The following is a 21,630-nucleotide window of genomic DNA, read 5'->3' as shown; positions in this document are numbered from 1 at the left end:
AATAAAAATCAAAGTTTTATTCTTGTTGACTGCACACTTTTAAGAGTAGCAAGCAAATTGTGTACAGGGTTTTAACATAGCAAAACTGAATGCTGGATTTGAAGCTCAAGTGCTCAAGTCTAATTGGAATGGCCTAATCGGGAAGAATGACACTTGTTGAAATAAATGTTCATCTTATGTTCTGGGAAAAATTGGTTCCTAATAATACAATCTGTGCTGAACTTAGTGTGAATGAAAAGTTTATATGACTGAGCATATACATTGGAACTGCAATGAACTGTTCACCAAAGCGAAGGACACAAAGATTTATTTTAAATTGATCATCTGTATTAAATGAGGATTAAGTGGGATGCAGCAGTGGACAGTGAGGGCAAAGGTACTGTTTAAACTTGTGCTTTAAAATGTACCTCTACCTGCTTTGATGTTGCATTGAAGCAAGAGTGGGCAGCGTTTCAGTCACTGAAATTTAAGCTTTCTGAAGGTGTAACAGATAAGTACATTTAGTGAGATTTTAACATTTTCAGTAAAAAGCAAATTTTCTCAGCAGTTGGCTTTGTCTCAGACTCACCTAGAAAATGCTGTGATATGTACTGCACGTTTGAGAGGAGACAATGAAGATGATAATGCTTAGCAATTACACAGTGCCGTACATCTCCATAACACTGTGCATACATTAACTAAGTAATGCCTTTCTGCATGTAATATATATTTTCTGTCCTCCGCCCTCCATTAAGTTCCCAATGGCCAATATCAGCCTCATCCTGAACAAACTGAAGGCTATAGGAGAACCTAGTTCCAGAGAGATCAAGCAGATTTTTGCAGCCACTGACCCTGAACACACCAAGGTGATGGAATATAACCCTTTCAGGTAAGAACGAGGGATTCTCAGTTTTAACGTTTACTGAGGACGATTTTTGAGAAATGCACAGAGCATTGCTGTTTCTTGAAGCTCTTTGCACAATTGTGTGTTAAATGTTAAGTGATAGATGACTTGTATTTGATTTCCACTAGTTTTAGGACTTTGTGTGAAATGCAATACAATGAAAGGTTTTTCAGGTGAAATGTAAAGAAAAGGAAGTGATTCTGGCTTAGACCGAGAGAATTTTTTGAATAGCTTGGACAGCACAAATGAATGTGGCTGTTCCCTGTGGAGTTAGCCATGTGGCCACAGGAGAATAAGATCAGGACTGCATAGGCAGGGGAGTAGGTGAATGTATGGGCAGACAGGTAGGGTCAGCCAAGTCAGCTGGAAGTTCTGAAAATCAGGAAGGCAACTTTGAGTTGAATTCAGAGATGGATAGGAAACAATAAGAGAGAATGGGGTTAATTCAATCCTGATTCTTTGAGCAAGATGATAGCCTGGTCACTGAATCCAGGCCCCTTGAAGTATAGGAAACAAACTGGGAAGATCTTAAAAGAGGGGAATGTAGTAGTTCACTCAGGCAGTGATTAAAGCGTGCATAAGTATTTGAGCAGAGGCTGGATTAATGGAAGTCTGGATTCTGGCAATGATCCATAGGTGGTAATGAACGAATTTATAGGCAAGTTATATATGGAAAGGGAAATTAAATTCAGGATCAAGGCTGGCTTCAAGATTTCTGGCTTTGGGGGTAAAGAAGGGGTCTGAGCTAAAGAGAGTGGTAGTAAAGTCAAAGCTGTGGGACAGGGAAGATTGTTTTACTTAGGACTTCAGTTTTTGAAACTTTGAGTAGTAGTATATGATGATATAATCAGGAACTTCAGAGGTAAGTTGGGTGGGTAAATGGGAAATAAAGAGATGTACCATGGGATGTCATCCATAGGGAAATGTTAGCTCAGATAGAAACTACTGATGAAATATATTAGAAGATATATAGGTGAGAAGAAAAGGGCCAAAGACAGGTCTTTGTAACACTTCATAGTAGAAGTATCAGCGAAAGAAAGAAAACCCATCTTCAGTAATGAAAAATGGGTATCTAGAGAGGTAAGAGTCATACCAGGAGAAGTCAGTGCCACTGGCACCTTCTTTTTGCTCGAGGTACTCAGGGATCAGTGTTAGAAGTTTTACTGAGATCAAATAGGTGTCAGTCCATGATCAAAGTCAAGATATTAGACCATTAAATGCATTGAGATGGTTAGTCTTACTACTACAGTAAGAAAGGGCAAAAAACCTAGTTGATGATGTATATGTTGAAAAACCATACTATTTGAGTAAGCAGTTTATTGCATATGCCCAGTAATCTGTTTAAAAACCAAATAACTTGATCATTAAATATTTGCTTTGGTCCCAATTCTGCACTAATGGTCTGAAATATTTTGTTGTTCTCTGCCATGCATTGGTAATGTGTCAAAGTCTCTAGCACTTGTATTACCAAACTGGAGGGGCAGATTTTAGAAGGACTGACTGCACTTACGTCTAGTGGGAAAAGGTTTTTATTTTGGGAGGTGTGTAGCTTTTGTTACATTTAAGCTTACTGTGTAGTCTTTGAAGCCCGAATTCTGCGCCGCTGTGAACCGCCTGAGTGCTAAGCGCAGGGCAGTGTGAGAGGGGCGCGGGATGAGATGCACTCTCTCCCCAAGGCTGTGGAGCCACTCCGTGGCCCTTCTTTAAGCAGCGAGGCTTCAGTATCCTCCTCCACAAATGTGAGAGGAGGGGAGGACGCACAAAGCAGTGGATCTTCTAGCCGCCTCTCTTACATGGTTCACCTCAGGCCTACCTCTTCATACCTCCTGTGTGCTGAGGTGCAGAGGGCTCCTGTGGGGATGAGCTGTACCTCATAAGGTGTGCCCATCACCTGCAACTGCTGGCCTTCTGAACCCCCTTGTGGGAGTGGAATCCCACCAATTCTGACTGGGGAGTATCCACAGATTTGAACTATCTTAACCAGTCGTCTTGTTCCATTTTGCAATATATGCATTACTATAGAACTGCCTGGAAATATATCCATCATTCGGAGGGAAAATATTTTTATGCCAAAGCAAACAGAAAACCTCTCTGCTTCTATAAAAAGTCAATTTTTTTGAGGGAACATATGTTTTTTATTTTATTTTTCTCTCATATGTTACTATTGCTTTTAATCTTTCACAGCATTTCACAATTAGAGGCCTTTACAAAATGCATATTTTTAGTACATGCACACACCTGCATGACAGTCTGAAGCTGTAAGGGACACTTAAGTTTATGCTCCAGTACTACAGTCTTCCTGGCTTGTCTTAGAATGAGACAAGAATTTTACTGTGCTCTGAAGTTTACAGTTCAAATATACTCCTGTCTGCCTAGTTAATGAGTCAAAATAGCTTTCTCCATAATGCACAGATCCTCTCTTGTGTACTTTTCCTCAAGCTACACTGAGAAGATACACCCTTAGATGTGATGCAGTGAAGCAGAATTCTAATTATAGCATTTATTTATTTTGTTTACAAACCCCAAATCATACAGAATAGAAAACAGGAAATAAATAAATGGAATATACAGAAAGTATCTGCAGAGGTATTGGTCATGCTATTGAGAAGCTTTGTTAAAGAGAGCAAAGAGCAGTCTGGAAAATTAAACACCCTGTCTCAGTCCTGTCCTGACCTCTGGTTTTCAGAAGGTGATATGCAGGGCCATTCGCTGTGAGAGACAAAGCAGAATCACATGGATTCTTAATGAAGATGCTTCTCTTTCATCCATCTTATGAAACAGTTTTCTTGAGCAGTTAATTATAATTTCTTCTCCGATCCTCCTAATCTCAACCTGCTTCATTCTTATAGAATAAAAAAATTAAAAGAAAAGAAAACTAAGTTACAGGGAAAATTCATGAGACACAGTGGCTGAGGTAACATCTTTTATTGGACCAACTTCTGTTTGGTGGGAGAGACAAGCTTTCGAGCCACGCACAGCTCCGTGTGGCTTGAAAGCTTGTTCCTCTCACCAATAGAAGCTGATCTAATAAAAGATCCTACTTCACCTACCTTGTCTCTCTAATTTCCTGGGACCCACACAACTACAACTATACTGTACAGGGAAGATTCAGGTTACTTGACATTGTTTCCTGGCAGAAGAAGTCAATAAAATTCTGAGTTGGAATTTTGGGTCTTCAGCACTGTTCAGATTATAGTAACCCTAGAAAGTCCCTTAAATTCCAAAAGAGAAAATAATGTCATCTGGGGAAATCTTTGGTGCTTTGATTGTCATTGTCTGAGTTGAGAAAACATATGGAGGGACTTATTTAGATCCTAATCCTGCAAAGATTTAAGTGTGGATGTTAAGTTGTGCATGTGAATAGACTCACTGAAGTCAAAGTGACTACTCATATGTGTAAGGTTATGCATATGCTTAAATCATTGAAGGATCCGAGTCTTAGTCGTAAGCCGTTTGGGGTAGGGATAGTCCTCTACGGTGGTAGTATAGTGCCCAGCACAAAAGGCTTCAATTTTGATTGGGGCCTCTGAGTATTACCATAAAACACATAATAACAAGGGAGGGACCAAGCTTTGGTATAGTGTTGAATTTCATGGTGGGCATTCAATTCAAATACAAATGCTCAGTTTGCCTGTGTCTGGAAATAAGATTTATCTGGAGCTCTGTATACCTTGTCCTCTCCTGATATTCATCTCCAGTCATTGTAAATAAAGAGTCTTTCTGTGTTACGTAGTACAAGTCCAGCTCACAGTGAACCAGCTGAATCAAAGCAGAGAGTACATTGTATTCAGTATCCTTCAGTGGATAGCTCTGAGAATTTAGACTTCATAGGCCCTGGATTGACACCTTTATTTGGGCAGGGCTCCCCAAAAAGCAAATCATTTAAACGAAACAAATAAAACAACCGTTAAATTTGTGGTAGAGTTGTGTGTGTGTGGGAGGGGGGCAGTATGTATTTGTGTTATGAATTAATTGTTGACTATTAAGGGCTACATTATCAGAGAATTGTGCAAGGTTTAGCCATGCACCATACTCCTGACATGTCTCTGCCCAGCTCCTTGTTTTTTCATCTGTCTGCCAATCAGAGCTTCTGGGGTGGGGCCAGCTTTCACAGCACTTCCTCTGTGCTGGGGAGTGGAACTTCACACCTCTCCCCCATTTGCATGCCTAGCTCTATCACTCTGTCCTTTTGGCACTATCCTCGCCTGTTTCCCTATTTTCTGTATTTTCTGTGTACGTGACATAAGTGCAGTTGCATTGCTAGCTCATAGTCTACAAATATCTGATCAAGTAGGGTGGAAGATGAAATAAGATCACATACAGTAGTTGGACATAGACAATCATACAATAAATACTGTCTTCAGTATGACTCCAATAGGACATTGCTGTGGAAAGGTACTTCAAAGATTACAAAGATTTGTATAGGACCAGCATTGTGTGAGGTATTTTACGGATCGGTAGGAAGAAATGGTCTCTTCCCTAAAGAGTTACAATTTAGGTAATTTCTAAAACAGTTTCTTGAGTAGTTTTGAGTTCATGTTAAACTATATGGACTTAATATCAGCACCACAAGTTGAGCATAGTTCATCACCTAATGTCACAGAACTCTTAATTACATTAAATACTCTGCTTTAAATTGACTGTTTTGCTTATTTTTGTCTATTTAATTTATTTGTTTCTTGCTAACAGAAATTTGATGGTGAATATCACTGGTGGAAAATTGTCAGAACATGAAATTATGACTATTGGACGTTATTACAGCGTGCAAAATGAGTTTGAAATGGACATCAACTTCCTTCTTGCAGTGGCTCAAGAACAGCTAAAGAAAAATAGCTTTGAGTATTTCGGACAACTGTCTGCTACCTTTGTATACAATGACCGTGAAAAGTAAGGTTTCTGTATTTAATGCAAGCTAATAATTGACTCCTTTTTTTTTTAAAGGTGGTTCACAATTTGATAAAACTCTATTTGGAGACCCAGGTTCTGTCTCTCTCTTGCCTAGCATATCATATGAATACATTCAAAGGATTTGGTTTCTGGTAGGAGCCACGTGAGGATGGATGAGAACTAGACTGCTTCTCTGTCCTCTTTTTTTTCCTTTCTGATTTGCTGATGGAGTCTCCATCATTTCAAATGTATTGAGTAGCCTGTGAAATAGTTATGTTCCTGGCCCTGTCACCATAGAAAAACTTTTTTTAAAAAAAGCTTGGAGGAAAAATAGACATTTATCAAAAATAAAAAACCTGGGCTTTTTAGTCATTTCAAAATAATCACTTAGATAAATTGTTTGTCCTTCGGGTTTTGTGGATCATAGATTTAGAATTAGAAATCTGTGACATGTGTCTTAAATACTTTGGGGGAAGAGGGCTTACAAATGTGTTGATGTTTTTCCTATTATGCAAAAGTGAAGTTTTGTGAAATGTGATTTTCACTTTTACCCTTAGATTTTCAACAAGTTTTATATTATTTCCTTACTCACAAAAACATGCATTCGAAATATACATTTTGCTTCCATATTGTTAAACCTGTGAAGATAGACAACATGAAGGACATTTTTTCATTTCATTTTATATTTGTGCAGATGTGGGTTGCTGCCCCATGAGAAATGCAGGACTATTTGCAAGTCCTTCAGATTGCCATTGGCTGATGATCTTCTGCACGCTTTACTGACCATGTAAGTCATAGACAGATAAAGTGCAGTGTGTGAGTACAAGTCACTTGCACTGTAATGTAATGTATGTTTAATGGCAGGTGAGTATTCAACATAAATTGTAGAAATATTTCCTAAGAATTTCAGCAGTTCACAGAATTGTGTATGTGCTATTGTGCTGATTCTTTCCATGCATTTCTTTGAGTCTTCATACTGGTAAACATTTGCAATTAACAAGGAAGAGAATTGCAGCATTTTTGTCATTTTTGGTTGGCAGAAAAAATCACCTAGGCTATGTATGAATACTATGATTGAATAAGCTTACAGGAATTAACCACTAATATTTACTGTCTTGGGATAAATGGGTGGAGAATTCCCATTTTTACATTCACTTTCTCGGTGTATTGGTTCGGGGAAAAAACATAGTATCTCAAGAAGGTACAATATATATTATCTGAGAAAGATGCCATGATGAATAACGTTGAAAAGTTCATGAATCAAATAGATGGTATCACTATATATACAACAGTCCTTCTTTGTTATTTCTATATTACTCTTGGTGTTGTTCTTACCTGAAATATATGTTTTAAGTTTTTTAGAAAAGGGAGAGAAATTATTGGCAAAAGCAGAATTTACATAATAGTTTCAGTATTTTTTCTTGGAGTGTTAATTTGGTTGTACATATATTCTTTGAAGTAGAATTCTTGATCAGCTACACTGATCAGAACAAGAACAGAAAAGCACAAATGTTCAGTGCCCTTGTGTCAAGACTCTAGAGGGCAGAGTTCACAATAAAAACAGGTTTACCAGTTGGTGATCTGAACACTCATCGCAGATTGCTAGGCCTCCACAGAATCATAGAAATGTTGGGCTGGAAGGGACCTCGAGAAGTTATCAAGTCCAGGCCCCATCTTTGAAGCAGGGCTAAGCCAACTGGCCAACAGTCTAGTCTGAGTTTTAGAATATAGTCTTTGGTCTCTTTTTTTTCCCCTACTAGAAATCATTAAGAAAATTATTTTGAGAATATGGAGACCGCTTAACATCATGTCAAAAGCAGGAGGAGGTCTTATTTCTTGTCAGGAATAGATGCTTTCATGCATGCAAGCTTCTAGCTTTTAGCGGAAGTTCAATATATGCTTCAGGGATTTACTATTGAATGACAGGATTCTGTTCAAACAGGAAGGTGAGGGAAAGTTTGACCACCTTTAAATCCTTAATGCCCAAATCTAGCCCTCTACACTTCACCAAGCTCACAGGACACTGCTTGGGGAGAAATCTTTTAAAGTCACTCTTTACCTGCAAGTCTGCCTTAAGAAACCTAAGGCACCATTGTTTTTAAGCCCAGTTTGTCTATGCACCAAAAGCATTCAGAGGAGTTTCCTGTGGTAGCCAGATGGATGCCTTCTACAAATTGCTGGCCATTCATCACTTCTGACGGTTGGGTCTCAAGCATTGGTCAAAAGACGTATAAAATTCATTTTTTTAGAACTCCCACAAAGCTGTCCAGCAGAAAAAGTGCATCGGGACAATTGGCATTTAGAGTTAGAATTCTCATAGTCTCAAAGACTGTGATTGAATAGATGCAACTAGAGGAGGAATGAAGTGGAGTTTTCCTTTATTTACTAACTAACACCGAAGAAGACCTGGCAGACCTGATACATCATAGGCTTCAAAAATAAATGTGTCTTGTTTGGCATGAGGGAAAGCTTTTGAAAGTTGACAGCCTCTCTTGTAAGGGAGGGCTGAATGGAGTCACTTCAGAACCAAAAATCCACCAAACCCCTTTCATTTAAAATTATTATTAAAATAATATGCAATCTTAGAGGACAAGGAGGATGCTTAATATCTATTGCAAGATCACTTTGTTCCAAAAGTTGCTTTATATGATAAAGGACTGCGAGTAATTTGAGTGATAAGATAAAGATTCGTTGCATTGAAAGATCTCAGTGTGTACAGCGAGTCCTTACATTACAGATAAGAGGAAAGTATTTAAATTCTTAAACAAAGGCTTGTGTAGTTGATACCACTTAAGTAAGGATGTGTATTTAATAGTGACTTTTGTTTATTTGGGTTTGTGGTCAGGAAAATGTTTCCTGTAACGGATTTAATTGGAATTAATTTCCATTTTATTGGGAGGCCTCAGACTCTACCTTGCAGGTAATAGGAGTGTTTGAAGGATATTTAGTATCTTGTCCCTCCATCCCCCCATTTATCATGAAGGTTGAACAGCCATGAAACATCTAACATAGTAGCATTGCTGCTGCTAAGCCAGTTTCACTTCTGGAAAGTCCACTGTTTAATCTAAAGCAGTGCCGCTTATCACTGATGTCCCTTCACCTGTTTTTATGGATGAGGAAAAATTTGATTTTTATTTCCCTGGGTATTTCTAATGAACATTTCTGAATTTATTAAATGTATTAAGGAGGAAAATAAGGCAAATCCCACAACACAGGCAACTTTAGCTACTGCATTAGCTGGGGGTATATATCCTACAGCTTGCAGTTTTTTTCTAAATAACTTATTGTTAACTTTTAATTTTCTATTCAAAAAGTAATACCCATAAATATCTATTATTTAACATTTGTATATAATGCCGCAGGTGTCGGTGGCTCTTATCAAACAGAGTAAGGATTTAGGCCACATTGAAGTAAATAGGAGTTTTGCTATTGGCTTCAGTGAGCCCAAGATTTCACCCATGATTTCTGTTCCAAGGAGCATCCCAATCTAAGCAAGTGAAGAGAGAATCCTGGCCAATAATGTCAAGTTACAGTGCATTGAAAGTACTAAGGCAATTCTTAGTGTCTCACTGGTATAAATATATTTTTTAAAATTACAGAGCAGGTGCAGATTTTTTACCATGATGTATTAAGATATGCAGAGGCTTCCTATTTGTTTCTACCAGTAAAATGCAACATTTATTATAGCATTTCTTTAAGTTTATGCAAACATACAAGGAACAATGAGCTTGTTTAATACACAAGCACAATTAAAATGCTTGAAAAATAAAATTTTGCATTTTGAAATAATTGGTATTTTCTTTTGATCCTATTTTTATTTATTCACTGTGCACCTAACAGTGCACTAATAGACAATTTAAAAGGGCTTACAAACTAAATAGGGACATGGTGAATGAGGAAAGATAAAATGGAGGAAAGGAAGCAGGGAGAGGGAATGTACGACAAAGGTTTCAAATATAAGATCATAGAATCATAGACTGTCAGGGTTGGAACGGACCTCAGGAGGTCATCTAGTCCAACCCCCTGCTCAAAGCAGGACCAATCCCCAATTTTTGCCCCAGATCCTTAAATGGTCCCCTCAAGGAGTGAACTCACAACCCTGGGTTTAGCAGGCCAATGCTCAAACCTCTGAGCTATCTTCATGAGTTAGTTTGTCCATACTGCACGCATCTTGTGGCTTTAAAAAAAAATGGTAAATTTTATGCTAAATAATCGCTGTGGAGGACACATCGGGGTGGTTTCTCTCAGCCCTGCTGCTGTGAGGTGGTTGTGGTGGGCTTCTAGGGCAGATGGAGGCTTGGCAGCTGTGACTCAGGAAAGCCTGTGGGGGCAGCTGCCAAGCTGGGGAGGGCTGGAGCGGGTGTGCCTCTGGAACCTAATATCCCAAGTGGTTGCTCCTTGTGCCAGGAGGCCCACACACTGTAACTCCAAAATTTACTGTAACCCCTATATGGGATGCAGTGATGAACATTCAGTAGAAGAGTGCATGCATCAAAGATTAACTTTATGCAAACTAGATGCATTTTGAGTAGAGCTGTGGAAAATGCAGCACCTTCAGGTTGCTGCTGTTTGCTGGCTGTTTTTTAGCTCCATTGTATAGCCCCCAAGTTTCCACATGTGTATGAGCCAACACACGACGAAACCGTTACGGTTTGCTTCAATTTTAATTTGAACAATGCAAAACTGTTAATTTCTTTTTACATGGTACCACCCCGAGGGTCACACATTCCTCTGAGCACCCCACCTCCCCAGGCTTAACAGAAAGAGGGAGAAGACAAACAGGCATCTTTGATCCTCAGAAGGGCCAGAGCAATGAGGTTTGGGCCAGAATAATTCTGTCCCTAGAACTTCCCTCCCACAACAGTCCAGGACCTCTCTGTTTTTTTGCTATCTCTTGGTGCGTGAGCCCTGGTGACTTTTACCCAGGAACCTATCCTCAAAACTCTGTACATTTTGGGAGTGCTATGCTCCCTCCAGGAGGGTAGGCATAATTTCCCATCCACACCAAAAAAGATCTTGAGGCAGACAGCAGGACTCAAAAGGCTCCCCTGGTCATCATAGAATCATAGAATATCAGGGTTGGAAGGGACCTCAGGAGGTCATCTAGTCCAACCCCCTGCTCAAAGCAGGACCAATCCCCAATTAAATCATCCTGCTATACTCTCTCTCCAGCCCAGTGTGTTTGGCACCTTAGACACACCTGTCTCTACTGTGGCCTTAAGGAACTCGCAGGTACCAATATTTAGAACTTAACTTTTTACAAACATTTTTTTGGTTTTTCTGTTCCCTATGACAGACAGGTAGTGTGGTATACATTTGTTAGGTACATGCTAATCAGTATATTTACCACAGGTTAGCCACCAACATTACTCAGCTCAGACTGACCAGTTGTACAAACCAGCTTGTGTTAGTCCTTTAATCTTTCCCTGTAACCAGCTTAAACACTTATTCATACCCAGAAAATACAGAAGCTATCAAACAAACTGAAGTAGCAGCACAGCCATACTCAACAAATATTCCGTTAAGTCAAAGTGACATAGCCCTTTCCACGGCTATCAGATTAACATTTTAATAAAGTGTTTTTCAAAACAAAGGAACTTAAGTTCTGTAAATATTGCTATCTAGAAAAAGAACACTTGGGTTGCAACTTTCCTGGCTGGAAAAAAAAAACATTTGTAAAAAGGTTGAGTCATTCAGCACTACATTCTTATAAATTGATAAAGCAGGCTTCTACACGTTGGGGTATTCCAAGGCGAACACATTCTGCAGAGGCCACAAACAAGAGCTATCTGTCTTCTGCCAAAGAAAGAAGAAAATTGTTCTCCAAGTGTTGTGGGGAGGAATGATTCTTAAACCATATTCTAACCTCAAATGCTTTGATGATGATCTAGAGCTAAACTAAAGGGGGACAAGGTGTCACATGATCTTAGTTGTCTCCTTTTGGAAGAGGCAAATCTAACTTCCTTTATTACTGAAAAGCATTATAGTATCTACTCATATTAACTCTGATCATTCAAATGTAGGGCATCTCTTTCCAGTCCATCTAGTACCTTTGACTCCAAACTCATAACTCAGAAATAGGGCATCTCCTTATTCAAATTCACTTGTGTAAGCAGGTGCAGTCCATGCGAGTCAAGGGCTTTGTAGCCACCTACTATATACCAGTATGAATTTGGAATATTTTCAAGCCACTTTTACATAGCTGCCTAAATATGGATTTAGGAGCCTAATTTTCATCACCCAGGCTTGAAAATTTTCACTCTAGTTAAGGGTACTAGTTCAGAGATGGCATTCCTAGCTGATCAGGGTGCTTTCACAGTCAGATCAAAGGACTTTGGCCCCAATCCAATGCTTGTGGAAGTCAGTGGGAGTCACTGGATTGCACCTATACAGTCTTAGATGAAAGTGGTCCAGTATAGGTTTAAGTAATTAAATACTTTCACTTTTCCTGTATATAAAAAAACTGCTCGGTTAACCTGTAGAACTCTGAGTCTGTGCTGTGGATTATATCTTGACTTTCCACAAACCAGCAAAAGGCTAACCTATACTGAGAACATACAACTTCAAAGGGTCTAATCAATGAAGTTTTAGGATGTCAACATAATGTAGTACTCTAACTTTTTCTTCAGAAGGTTAAAGCAATACTACAGGTTGGTAATAAAAACAAATCACATGTCGTAAGTCTTATGAAATTCAATGTGTGTGCACCATAGATCGTATTAAAATAATATGTGCAATCAAAGGTTAATGCCAGTCAACTTTTATGGCACATACTTCCTACTTTTTGATTAAGAAAGCAAGCATTTGTCCTGCTATACTCAGCACTGGTGATCACAAAATGGGTGCCCAGGGCATTTTGGATGGGTGCTTATTTTTATGAAAGGATTATAAATCAAAGTAGCAAAATAAACCAGATCAGCTGTATTTTTGTGTGTCTATAGCACCAGCAGGTTCTCTTCTAGACATAAAGACAGGATTTTACAGGGTGCCTCCAAGAACATTTTCACTCCTTATCCCAAAACTATAAGGCTGCCACTGATCATAACCTTCGTTTATTGAAGAAAAATTGGTTAATAGTAATGTTTAAAAAATTGAAATGAGTTGAACTCTCATACACTTTAAAGACCATGAAAAGTCTTATGTGACAGACAATAATGAAGAGTAAAGTTTTATATGAAGTGTAATATATAGAACAATAGAGAAACATATTCTGCAGAGTCTTCTCCTTAGCCAGTTGTCCATTTTCTATATTTTTTAAATTAATGATCAAATATGCAATTTGTTGTGTGATGTAAAATATGACAAAGTATATTAAAATAGGTAACAATTGAATCAAAATATATATAAATATTCTGCTTTTAGGTTTGAAGATGGCAAGGAACAAGTAGATTATAAGAAGTTTGTCAATGGGCTGAATTGGAGAGAGAATCCAGTTCTGACTTTCCAGACAATAAAGGTTCCTATAAAGGTAAAGTTAAGACGTTTAAAATAAAAAAGCAGTGCACAAAACTTGAAAGCTCCTTTCATGCTGCCGCTGCTGTCATTAAGTCAAAACATATTAACACCATTGATTTATCCAACAAAGAATATCTGGGACTTGATCTTTATGGATCTTGCCCAGGTTTTTTGAGCAGTTTGTTTCTGTGGTGAGGTATTGGGTGAAGCAGAGAACCAGTGTAAAGCAGGGGAACTCTGTAGCTCTTTTGTGCACAGTGGATGCCACATCTCTAATGGATTTCTAGGGAAATATAGGAAGGAAAATGGCTGTGCTCTCCTGTGAACAAGGGCATGACTATTAGGTGCTCACACTTTCTATTACACAAACCTTATGTTCAGAAGTCACAATTATCAGGAAAGTCTACAAATTCCACTGACTCTGCAAAATGTAACTACAATTTCCTATAACTCGGTGGAAATTTGCACAGAATACACCACTTCCTTGGTAGGTAGTGGGAGTAGCATGGAGAAATCAACTAATATGTCTCTCTCAGCCTAGTACTTAGAGTAAGTAAAAATGTCATTTCAGCAAACGGCAAAGATTAATCTGACCTGGCTGTCTTGTGTTTGGTGTGAGAATAGAATGGTTTAAAATAGAATTGTGCATAAGCTAGTCAAATTGACTTTTTTTAAAAATGTCACAGCAAAGAAATCCAAAGCATCTTAGTGCACATATAACTTTGCTTTTCTGACCCAGCCCTTGACTGCTGATATTGAATGTGTTTCATTTAGTCTCCTCTGCTTCTGCTGGTTTAGAAGCATAGGGTTCACTGCATTTTAAATTCAGCAGCTGCATATATTCACCAGTGATATACAAGTGCTGTGTTTTCATCCTGACAACATACTGGCTTCACTACTTGCTCAAGCTTCTGGAGCCTATAAAACTGTCTATAGGGGCTAGTGAGGGGACAGTGCTGCTGAGTTGCTAAGATTTCCTGGGTGTCATTTTCTTGGATTCCTTAATTCAGAAAAATTTTCTTGTATGCCTCTAAGCAAGATCCTGTATATATTTTTACAGCATCCACATTATACTGGATATGTGTTCAGATTTTAAAAGTGTGTGCTCCAGGTTTTGATGAGGGCACTTTTCAAACAGGGAGTTCAGAATTCTACTCAAAGATACTACTCAATGATTATGTTGTGATAGCATCCAGTGATGCTTGTCAGGATTAGGGCACTGTTGTACTAGGTGCTGTGCAAACAGATAGGTGCAGTTTCTGACCCAAAGCACTTACAAAACTACGAGGATGGGCACCATGTGAGGGGGGGATGTGTGTGTGAAAGAGGCAGAAAAATATACAAATATGTTGGCTCGTTATTTATTTCATATTTTTCTCCTAGCTGTATTGGCTGCCTGCCCAACTGCCTCAGGCTAGTCATTGAGCACTGATGGATTTCTTGTAGGTGGTGTGCCTGAAGTGAATCTTGAAGAGGGGATGGAGGACCTGAGTGGTAGTGAGGAGAGGCAATGTGCTGTTTGTAGTCATAATAAGCCAGTCAGTGGCTGTGATCACAGCTTGCCACTTTGCCTCACTGTTATCAGATGACAGTGTTTTGTAGGCGTCATGGCAGAGGTGATTTGAGGGAGGATTGGTTTTATGGATTTTGACAGGGAATTTCTTCAGTGTCTATGGGACAGCAAAGGAGAAAAGACAAAGGCACTTGTGAACCAAGAAGTCAGTTAGGATTGGCATCTTAAGTGGAACAAAGGCTGTGATCAATATAATAAAATATCAGGGATAATTTGGGCAGGGTTATACTGTAAAGGGTCGGGAAAAGACATTTGTGTTTGCAGTAGAGCCAGTGGAGGGGCTTACAGAAAGTGAGCTGACAGAGCTACAGGCTAGGAAGACCATCTTAGTGGCAGCAGAGTGAACGGACTTAAGGGGAGCAAGGTTGCAGACAAGACCAAAAAGATGGAAGTTGTTGGTTATATTCTTATTTTATTATTTGCATTACCGTAGTGCCTTGGAGCCTCAGTCCTGGAGCAGGACTCCATTGTGCTAGGCACTTTGCAAACACAGAACAAAAAAAACCTGCCCCAAGCCACAGAGTTGTATTCAGTTATCCACTAGATAGGAGAATCACTTCTGCATTCATTGTTTAAAAAAAAAAAAGCTGGAAATTACATAACATACTGATTTCAGAGTGCTAGCTGAGTTAGTCTGTATCCACAAAAAAGAACAGGAGTCCTTGTGGCACCTTAGAGACTAACCAATTTATTTGAGCATTAGCTTTCGTGAGCTACAGCTCACTTCATTGGAAGCATTCAGTGGAAAATACAGTGAGATTTTATATACACAGAGAACATGAAACAATGGGTGTTGCCATACACACTATAACGAGAGTGATCAGGTAAGGTGAGCTATTACCAGCAGGAGAGGAAAAAAACCCTTTTGTAGTGATAATCAAGATGGGCCATTTCCAGCAGTTGACAAGAACCTGTGAGGAACAGTAGGGGGGAATCACTTGATTATCACTACAAAAGGTTTTTTTTCTCTCCTGCTGGTAATAGGTCACCTTACCTGATCACTCTCATTATAGTGTACATGGTAACACTCATTGTTTCATGTTCTCTGTGTATATAAAATCTTCCTACTGTATTTTCCACTGCATGCATCTGATGAGGTTGACTATGAGCTGCCAATGTGATATGGCTGTGAAAAAAGCTAATGTCGTCTTGGGATGCATCAGGAGAGGTATTTCCAGTAGGGATAAGGAGGTTTTAGTACCGTTATATAAGGCACTGGTGAGACCTCACCTGGAATACTGTGTGCAGTTCTGGTCTCCCATGTTTAAGAAGGATGAATTCAAACTGGAACAGGTACAGAGAAGGGCTACTAGGATGATCCGAGGAATGGAAAATTTGTCTTATGAAAGGAGACTCAGGGAGCTTGGCTTGTTTAGCCTAACTAAAAGAAGGTTGAGGGGAGATATGATTGCTCTCTATAAATATATCAGAGGGATAAATACCAGAGAGGGAGAGGAATTATTTAAACTCAATACCAATGTGGACACAAGAACAAATGGATATAAACTGGCCACTAGGAAATTTAGATTAGAAATTAGACGAAGGTTTCTAACCATCAGAGGAGTGAAGTTTTGGAATAGCCTTCCGAGGGAAGTAGTGGGGGCAAAAGATCTATCTTGCTTTAAGATTAAACTCGATAAGTTTATGGAGGAGATGGTATGATGGGATAACATGGTTTTGGTAATTAAATATTCATGGTAAATAGGCCCAATGGCCTATGATGGGTTTTTAGATGGGGTAAGATCCAAGTTACCCGGGAAAGAATTTTCTGTAGTATCTGGCTGATGAATCTTGCCCATATGCTCAGGGTTTAGCTGATCGCCATATTTGGGGTCGGGAAGGAATTTTCCTCCAGGGCAGATTGGAAGGCCCTGGAGGTTTTTCGCCTTCCTCTGTAGCATGGGGCACGGGTCACTTGCTGGAGGATTCTCTGCTCCTTGAGGTCTTCAAACTACAATTTGAGGACTTCAATAGCACAGATATAGGTGTGAGGTCTTTTTTAGGAGTGGTGGGTGAAATTCTGTGGCCTGCATTGTGCAGGAGGTCAGACTAGATGATCATAATGGTCCCTTCTGACCTAAATATCTATGAATAAGTGGGTTTTAGTCCACAAAAGCTTATGCTCAAATAAATTTGTTAGTCTCTAAGGTGCCACAAGTACTCCTGTTTTTATAACATACTGAGATATCCTGCACTATAGTAAATGAACAAACAAGTTAGTAAATTATGTCCAGGCTGGCTGTGGTGGCATTATTTATCCAATTTATTATTTTGATGGTTAGCTGTAATATATAATAATGAATTTATTTTAGATGAGTACATTTTAATGAAAAAATGAGTGAGAAAAGAAGAAAGAGAAGATACCAAAGGGAATGTAAATCCTTTTATTGATTCTTTGACTTTCTCAGCTGAATCTTTATCCGAGCTGTGGTTTAATATGCACGACAGTAATTTTGTCTAGGTGTAAGATGATTATATTTGACAAACCAAAATTTCAGTTTGTATTCTTACTCAGTGATGTAGTCCTGAAGTTTTGATCTTCTAACTTACATTTCTTCTTTGTTTTGTCTACTCGTTTGAAAGCTGACAATTCCTACAAAATGTCTTGTTCTCTTAGCTGACCTCCATGTCTTTGAAGTATAGTTGTGTGACTGAACAAAACAGTACACACTAGTCTTTGATTTTTAAAAAAAAATTGTGCAGAAGTGGAGATGATGGGATATTTTTAATAAAACCTTCAGTAGCATTGATCAAAATCAACACCACCATATTCTTTAGGAAGATATGCTTTACACATTTGTTTTTTTCACAGGTGATTTGCATGTAGAAATGAAATAACTTGCTTAACATTATTTTGTGACATTTCTAGTTATTTCTGTTTTCAAAACGGAGTTCTAAGTTCATCCTCTTGTTTATCACTTTCAGTATGAAGATGACTGGAGTGGGCAGCCACCATCTCTTCCAGTGAAAAGGATCAAATATTTACCCCTAATAGAGGATGTTTTTGGCACTGAAGAATAATCTGGTCTATGCAGGTCACTTCTTTTGAATTACTGTTGCAACTTCACCAAGCGTGTCTGGACAGATACTGTAAACTTTCCTTAAAAAATAAAAGAATCACAGATATAGATTTTATTGAATTTAAATTTCTTACTCCAATGTAGAAATATAGTTCATGAATTTTTGTAATTCTTTCAAAATACAAAGTACTGTACTGTAAGTACATGAGCACAATTAAAAATATCCTTTAAACTGAACTTCATGTTTGCTTATATGTAGAATGCACAAATATTCAGAAATCTTACAGTGAGAATCAAATGTAGCAAAGTGTGACTGACCCTAAACCATTCTCATCTGCAAACAAACGAAAATTATCACTGACAACATTAAGTCAGACTATATCAGCACAATAATTTAATATTCTCTTCAATTTTTTTTTCATGCTGCTTAGTTTTATATTGATGTATCCCTGCTGAATCTTAAGTGTTGTTTATGTCAAAGCCAGTTAGTTTATGGAGGGGTTCTAGCACAGCATAACATTTCCTGGTATCAGAGATAATTACAGCCTACCAATATAGAAGTAAATATCTTGCAGTGTAACACAGAAACTCTGAGCTCTTGATTTTTGCTTTACATACATCCTAAATCGATAGACGTCAAAACTTATTTGGGGAATCTGTGTGAAATGAATTGGTGGTTTTAGTCCAGTCTTAGTGAACAGGTGTCCTCAGTGTAAAACTGCACTTTCCCAACTGAAACAAATTGATACCCTGCTTATCGTTCAAGATTGTGATGATTAAGTGGAGTTCCTGTCAGTACTTTGTACGTATATAGCACTGTACGAGTTCAAAGCCATGTTTAGACAGGAATTCCTTCATTATCACTACACCCCTGTGAACTGGTAAGTATTATTCCAGTTTAAGAAGGGTGGGGAAGCTGGGTCAGAGGTGTGGAGGGACTTGCCCAAGGCAATAGTGAGTCAGTAGAAAAACCGGGATTAGAACTCAAAAGATCCTGACTCTCAGCTCTGCACTAGTATTTTCTGGTTACTTTTGTGAAATTATTAAATTCTTTGATTGAGGATGACAGGTTTTTATCTCAAATTGCAATTCAAGGAGAAGGACAAGTGCTTAATTTAGAAAGACAAATACTTAGCTTATTTTATGATTCTGTATTACAAAGAAGTTTAATAGATCGTTTAAATCAGATTTGTTTTGTGGTCATACATTTTAAACACAGATTAGACTCCATAATGTCATAGATTCCAAGGCCAAAAGGGGCCATTGTGATCATCCAGTCCAATGTCCTACAGGCCACAGAGCTTCCCAGAATTAATTCCTGTTTGAACTAAAGCATATATTACAGAAAAAACATTCCATTTTGATTTAAAAATTGCCAGTGATGGAAAATCCACCACAACTCTTAGTAAATTGTTCCAAATCATTAAAAATGTGTACCTTATTTCCAGTCTGAATTTGTCTAACTTCAGCGTCCAGGGATTGGATCCTGTTATACCTTTATCTGATAGATTGAGGAGCCCTCTATTACCAAATTTTTGTTCCCTATGTAGGTACTTATAAACTGTGATCAAGTCACTCCTTAAGCTATTTTAGACTTGATAATGCCTTCTCACATGTCTGACAAGATCTATGTGTAGATAAGTAACAAGACTTGTTTTTCTTGGAAAGAAAGGTTGAGAACTACCATCTTTCTGTCTTTTGACTATTTTGTAATGCTGTTCTGTGTATTTTTAATAATACTCACTGAATTTTCTCCCTGCTTCTGTCTGTGCCTTCTTTTCTTTCTCATGCACTAGGCAACATGGATAACCACAGAAAAATCTACTAGGAATGGTGCATAGCAGGTTCATGTAAGGATTTTCATTCCTTGCCACCATGTTCACAATGCGCCTGGCAAAGTTGTGTGGAACTACATAGTACAAATAATTTTCACCAGATCTTCTGTTCACAAGTGGCAATGAAAAGGCCCCAGCCAATCATCAGCCAGCCTTATTGTTTGTATAATGTAACATAAAGCATACAACCCCCCTGACTATTTCAACCCCTTAATCCTGCCACCAGGTTCCTCTCTCTCTTCACATTGCTAATGAGATGCCTGAATGAAGACCATTTCATAACATTATGTTTCCAGATGGCATAAGGCCACAACTTTAAAGCACTTATCACATAAAGTGGGAGGCAGTCCTTACCGTTGATCTTAACGAACAGTCTCTGGAGAAGAGCCTCCCTCATATCGTAAATATATCTTCTGTCCACAGACACCCCAGCTCTGCATGACAGTAGCTAAGAGATGCACACTGAGGTACTGCCTCACCCCACTATGCTGACTGGAGCTTGAAAGGACCCAATGTTGACTTACTAGCTCAACCCAGTACCTGAGAATGTGTCAGGGGCCACAGTGGGGCAGCATCAGAAGCCAAACCACCCGTCAGGGCCAGGGTGGAGTCGGTAGCCATGCAAAGGAGTAAGCCAGAATCAGAGTCAGAACTCAGACCGAGGGTCAGGCCGGAGTCAGTCACTGGAATTCAGGTGAGGAAGCAGGAGCAGAACCAGCTGAGAAGGCAGGAGCTAGGGCCAAGGTATGGTAACGGACAAGGGTCAGGAGCTTGATATCAGGAGTCTGGTCAGCAGTGGACCTGGCAACTAGTTGCTCAGACAAAAGGTCAGACAGGAACGGGAAACTTTATGCTTGGTGGTGTCCAATCAGCAGTCTGCTGCTCGTCTCCTGACCTAGCTGAGTCAGTGACAGTAGTCTGTGGTGGTGAGGTGTTAGCGGCACTTTCCTCATGTAAGCTCGTGGCACAGAGACTAAGGTTCTTGCTTGACACGTCCCCCTTTTCCCCCTCCCCGCCCACAACCTGGGTTCGAGCGCCGCGGTACCTGACAGAAGGGGAATTCTACGTATTCCTCAAAAAAGCTGCTTCAGCGAAACAACTTGTCATATGACAGCCAGGGCTACCCGCCACCAGGTGCAGCTAATGCATTGCTAAGATGCTGTCTCCCCCAACACCTTCAATCCACGTCTGTGTGTCTCCAGTAAAGGTGTCTGGTACAGTCGCCATGTATAACAGGCACCCATAAACAGTGTCGTCATGAACCAGCATCAACTTACCACGAAATGTTCCTCATAACATTTTTCCATGCCCTGCTCAGTACACCAGCTCTCGTGGACAGCAGTGCCAACTGTACCACCTTCATGTACACCCAGATCAGTGCCAATGACTCCTTGTGCAATTCACTCTCCTTCATGCTACCGCGTCATTTTTGCCCAGATGTGTGAAGTTAGTGTTTAGCTCACTCGTCCTCATTATTACATCAGGTGTCACTCAAAGGAGCTGATTCCATGTCATGACAAGGAGCCCCCCCCCGCACCAAAACAAACTGATAGACCCTCTCTTTGGTCTGTCTTTTAGCTCAAAAGGCAATTCAGTATCCCCAGGTATAAACTTCCCATGGAGGATCTACAAAGATCTTAATACCATGATGTCTGAAGCTTCAGAAGGTTTAGTCACTCAACAACAATAGGAGAGAAACATCCCTCATTCACCAATAGCAACTTGCCAGCTTATTTCTGGTTAAACACCATCAGATGCTCCCACGGTTCCTGATAAGGAATTACGGAGCCATTAGAAAAACTTTTCTCATCTGGGTGATCCAACAGTTGGGAGAATAAAACTAGTATCTTGACGGGAAGGAAGAGAGAGGAAGAAATTCCATCCAGGTATAGCATATTAAGATTATATAGGCTGTTACTGTGTATAGCTGGATGGTCTGAAACATCTGCCAGGTTTTGTTTTGTTTTGGTACATGTT

The 21,630-nt window shown here is 39.3% G+C and overlaps 1 protein-coding gene across 5 annotated transcripts in view; it reads left to right on the top strand.

Annotated features, from left to right (window-relative positions):
- EFHC2 (EF-hand domain containing 2) overlaps positions 1 to 19,514 on the top strand; it is a 91,505-nt gene extending 71,991 nt beyond the window's left edge. For 2 of the 5 annotated variants that reach the window (XM_084616828.1, XM_084616832.1), the window contains 5 exons: positions 735 to 868; positions 5,573 to 5,770; positions 6,465 to 6,557; positions 13,133 to 13,238; positions 17,724 to 19,514. In XM_084616828.1, coding sequence (XP_084472954.1) covers positions 735 to 868; positions 5,573 to 5,770; positions 6,465 to 6,557; positions 13,133 to 13,238; positions 17,724 to 17,819 — 627 coding nt within the window. In that variant the 3' untranslated portion in view covers positions 17,820 to 19,514. The remainder of the gene's footprint in view (positions 1 to 734; positions 869 to 5,572; positions 5,771 to 6,464; positions 6,558 to 13,132; positions 13,239 to 17,723) is intronic. The other 3 variants (XM_084616830.1, XM_084616829.1, XM_084616831.1) reach the window with 2 other exon arrangements.
- The last annotated feature ends 2,116 nt before the right edge of the window (positions 19,515 to 21,630 follow it).

The sequence above is a fragment of the Lepidochelys olivacea genome, assembly GCF_965140295.1.
Source record: "Lepidochelys olivacea isolate rLepOli2 genome assembly, chromosome: 1".
NCBI lineage: Eukaryota > Metazoa > Chordata > Testudines > Cheloniidae > Lepidochelys > Lepidochelys olivacea.
Note: the sequence above shows the minus strand (reverse complement) of the source record. Positions and strands in the feature narration are given on the sequence as shown.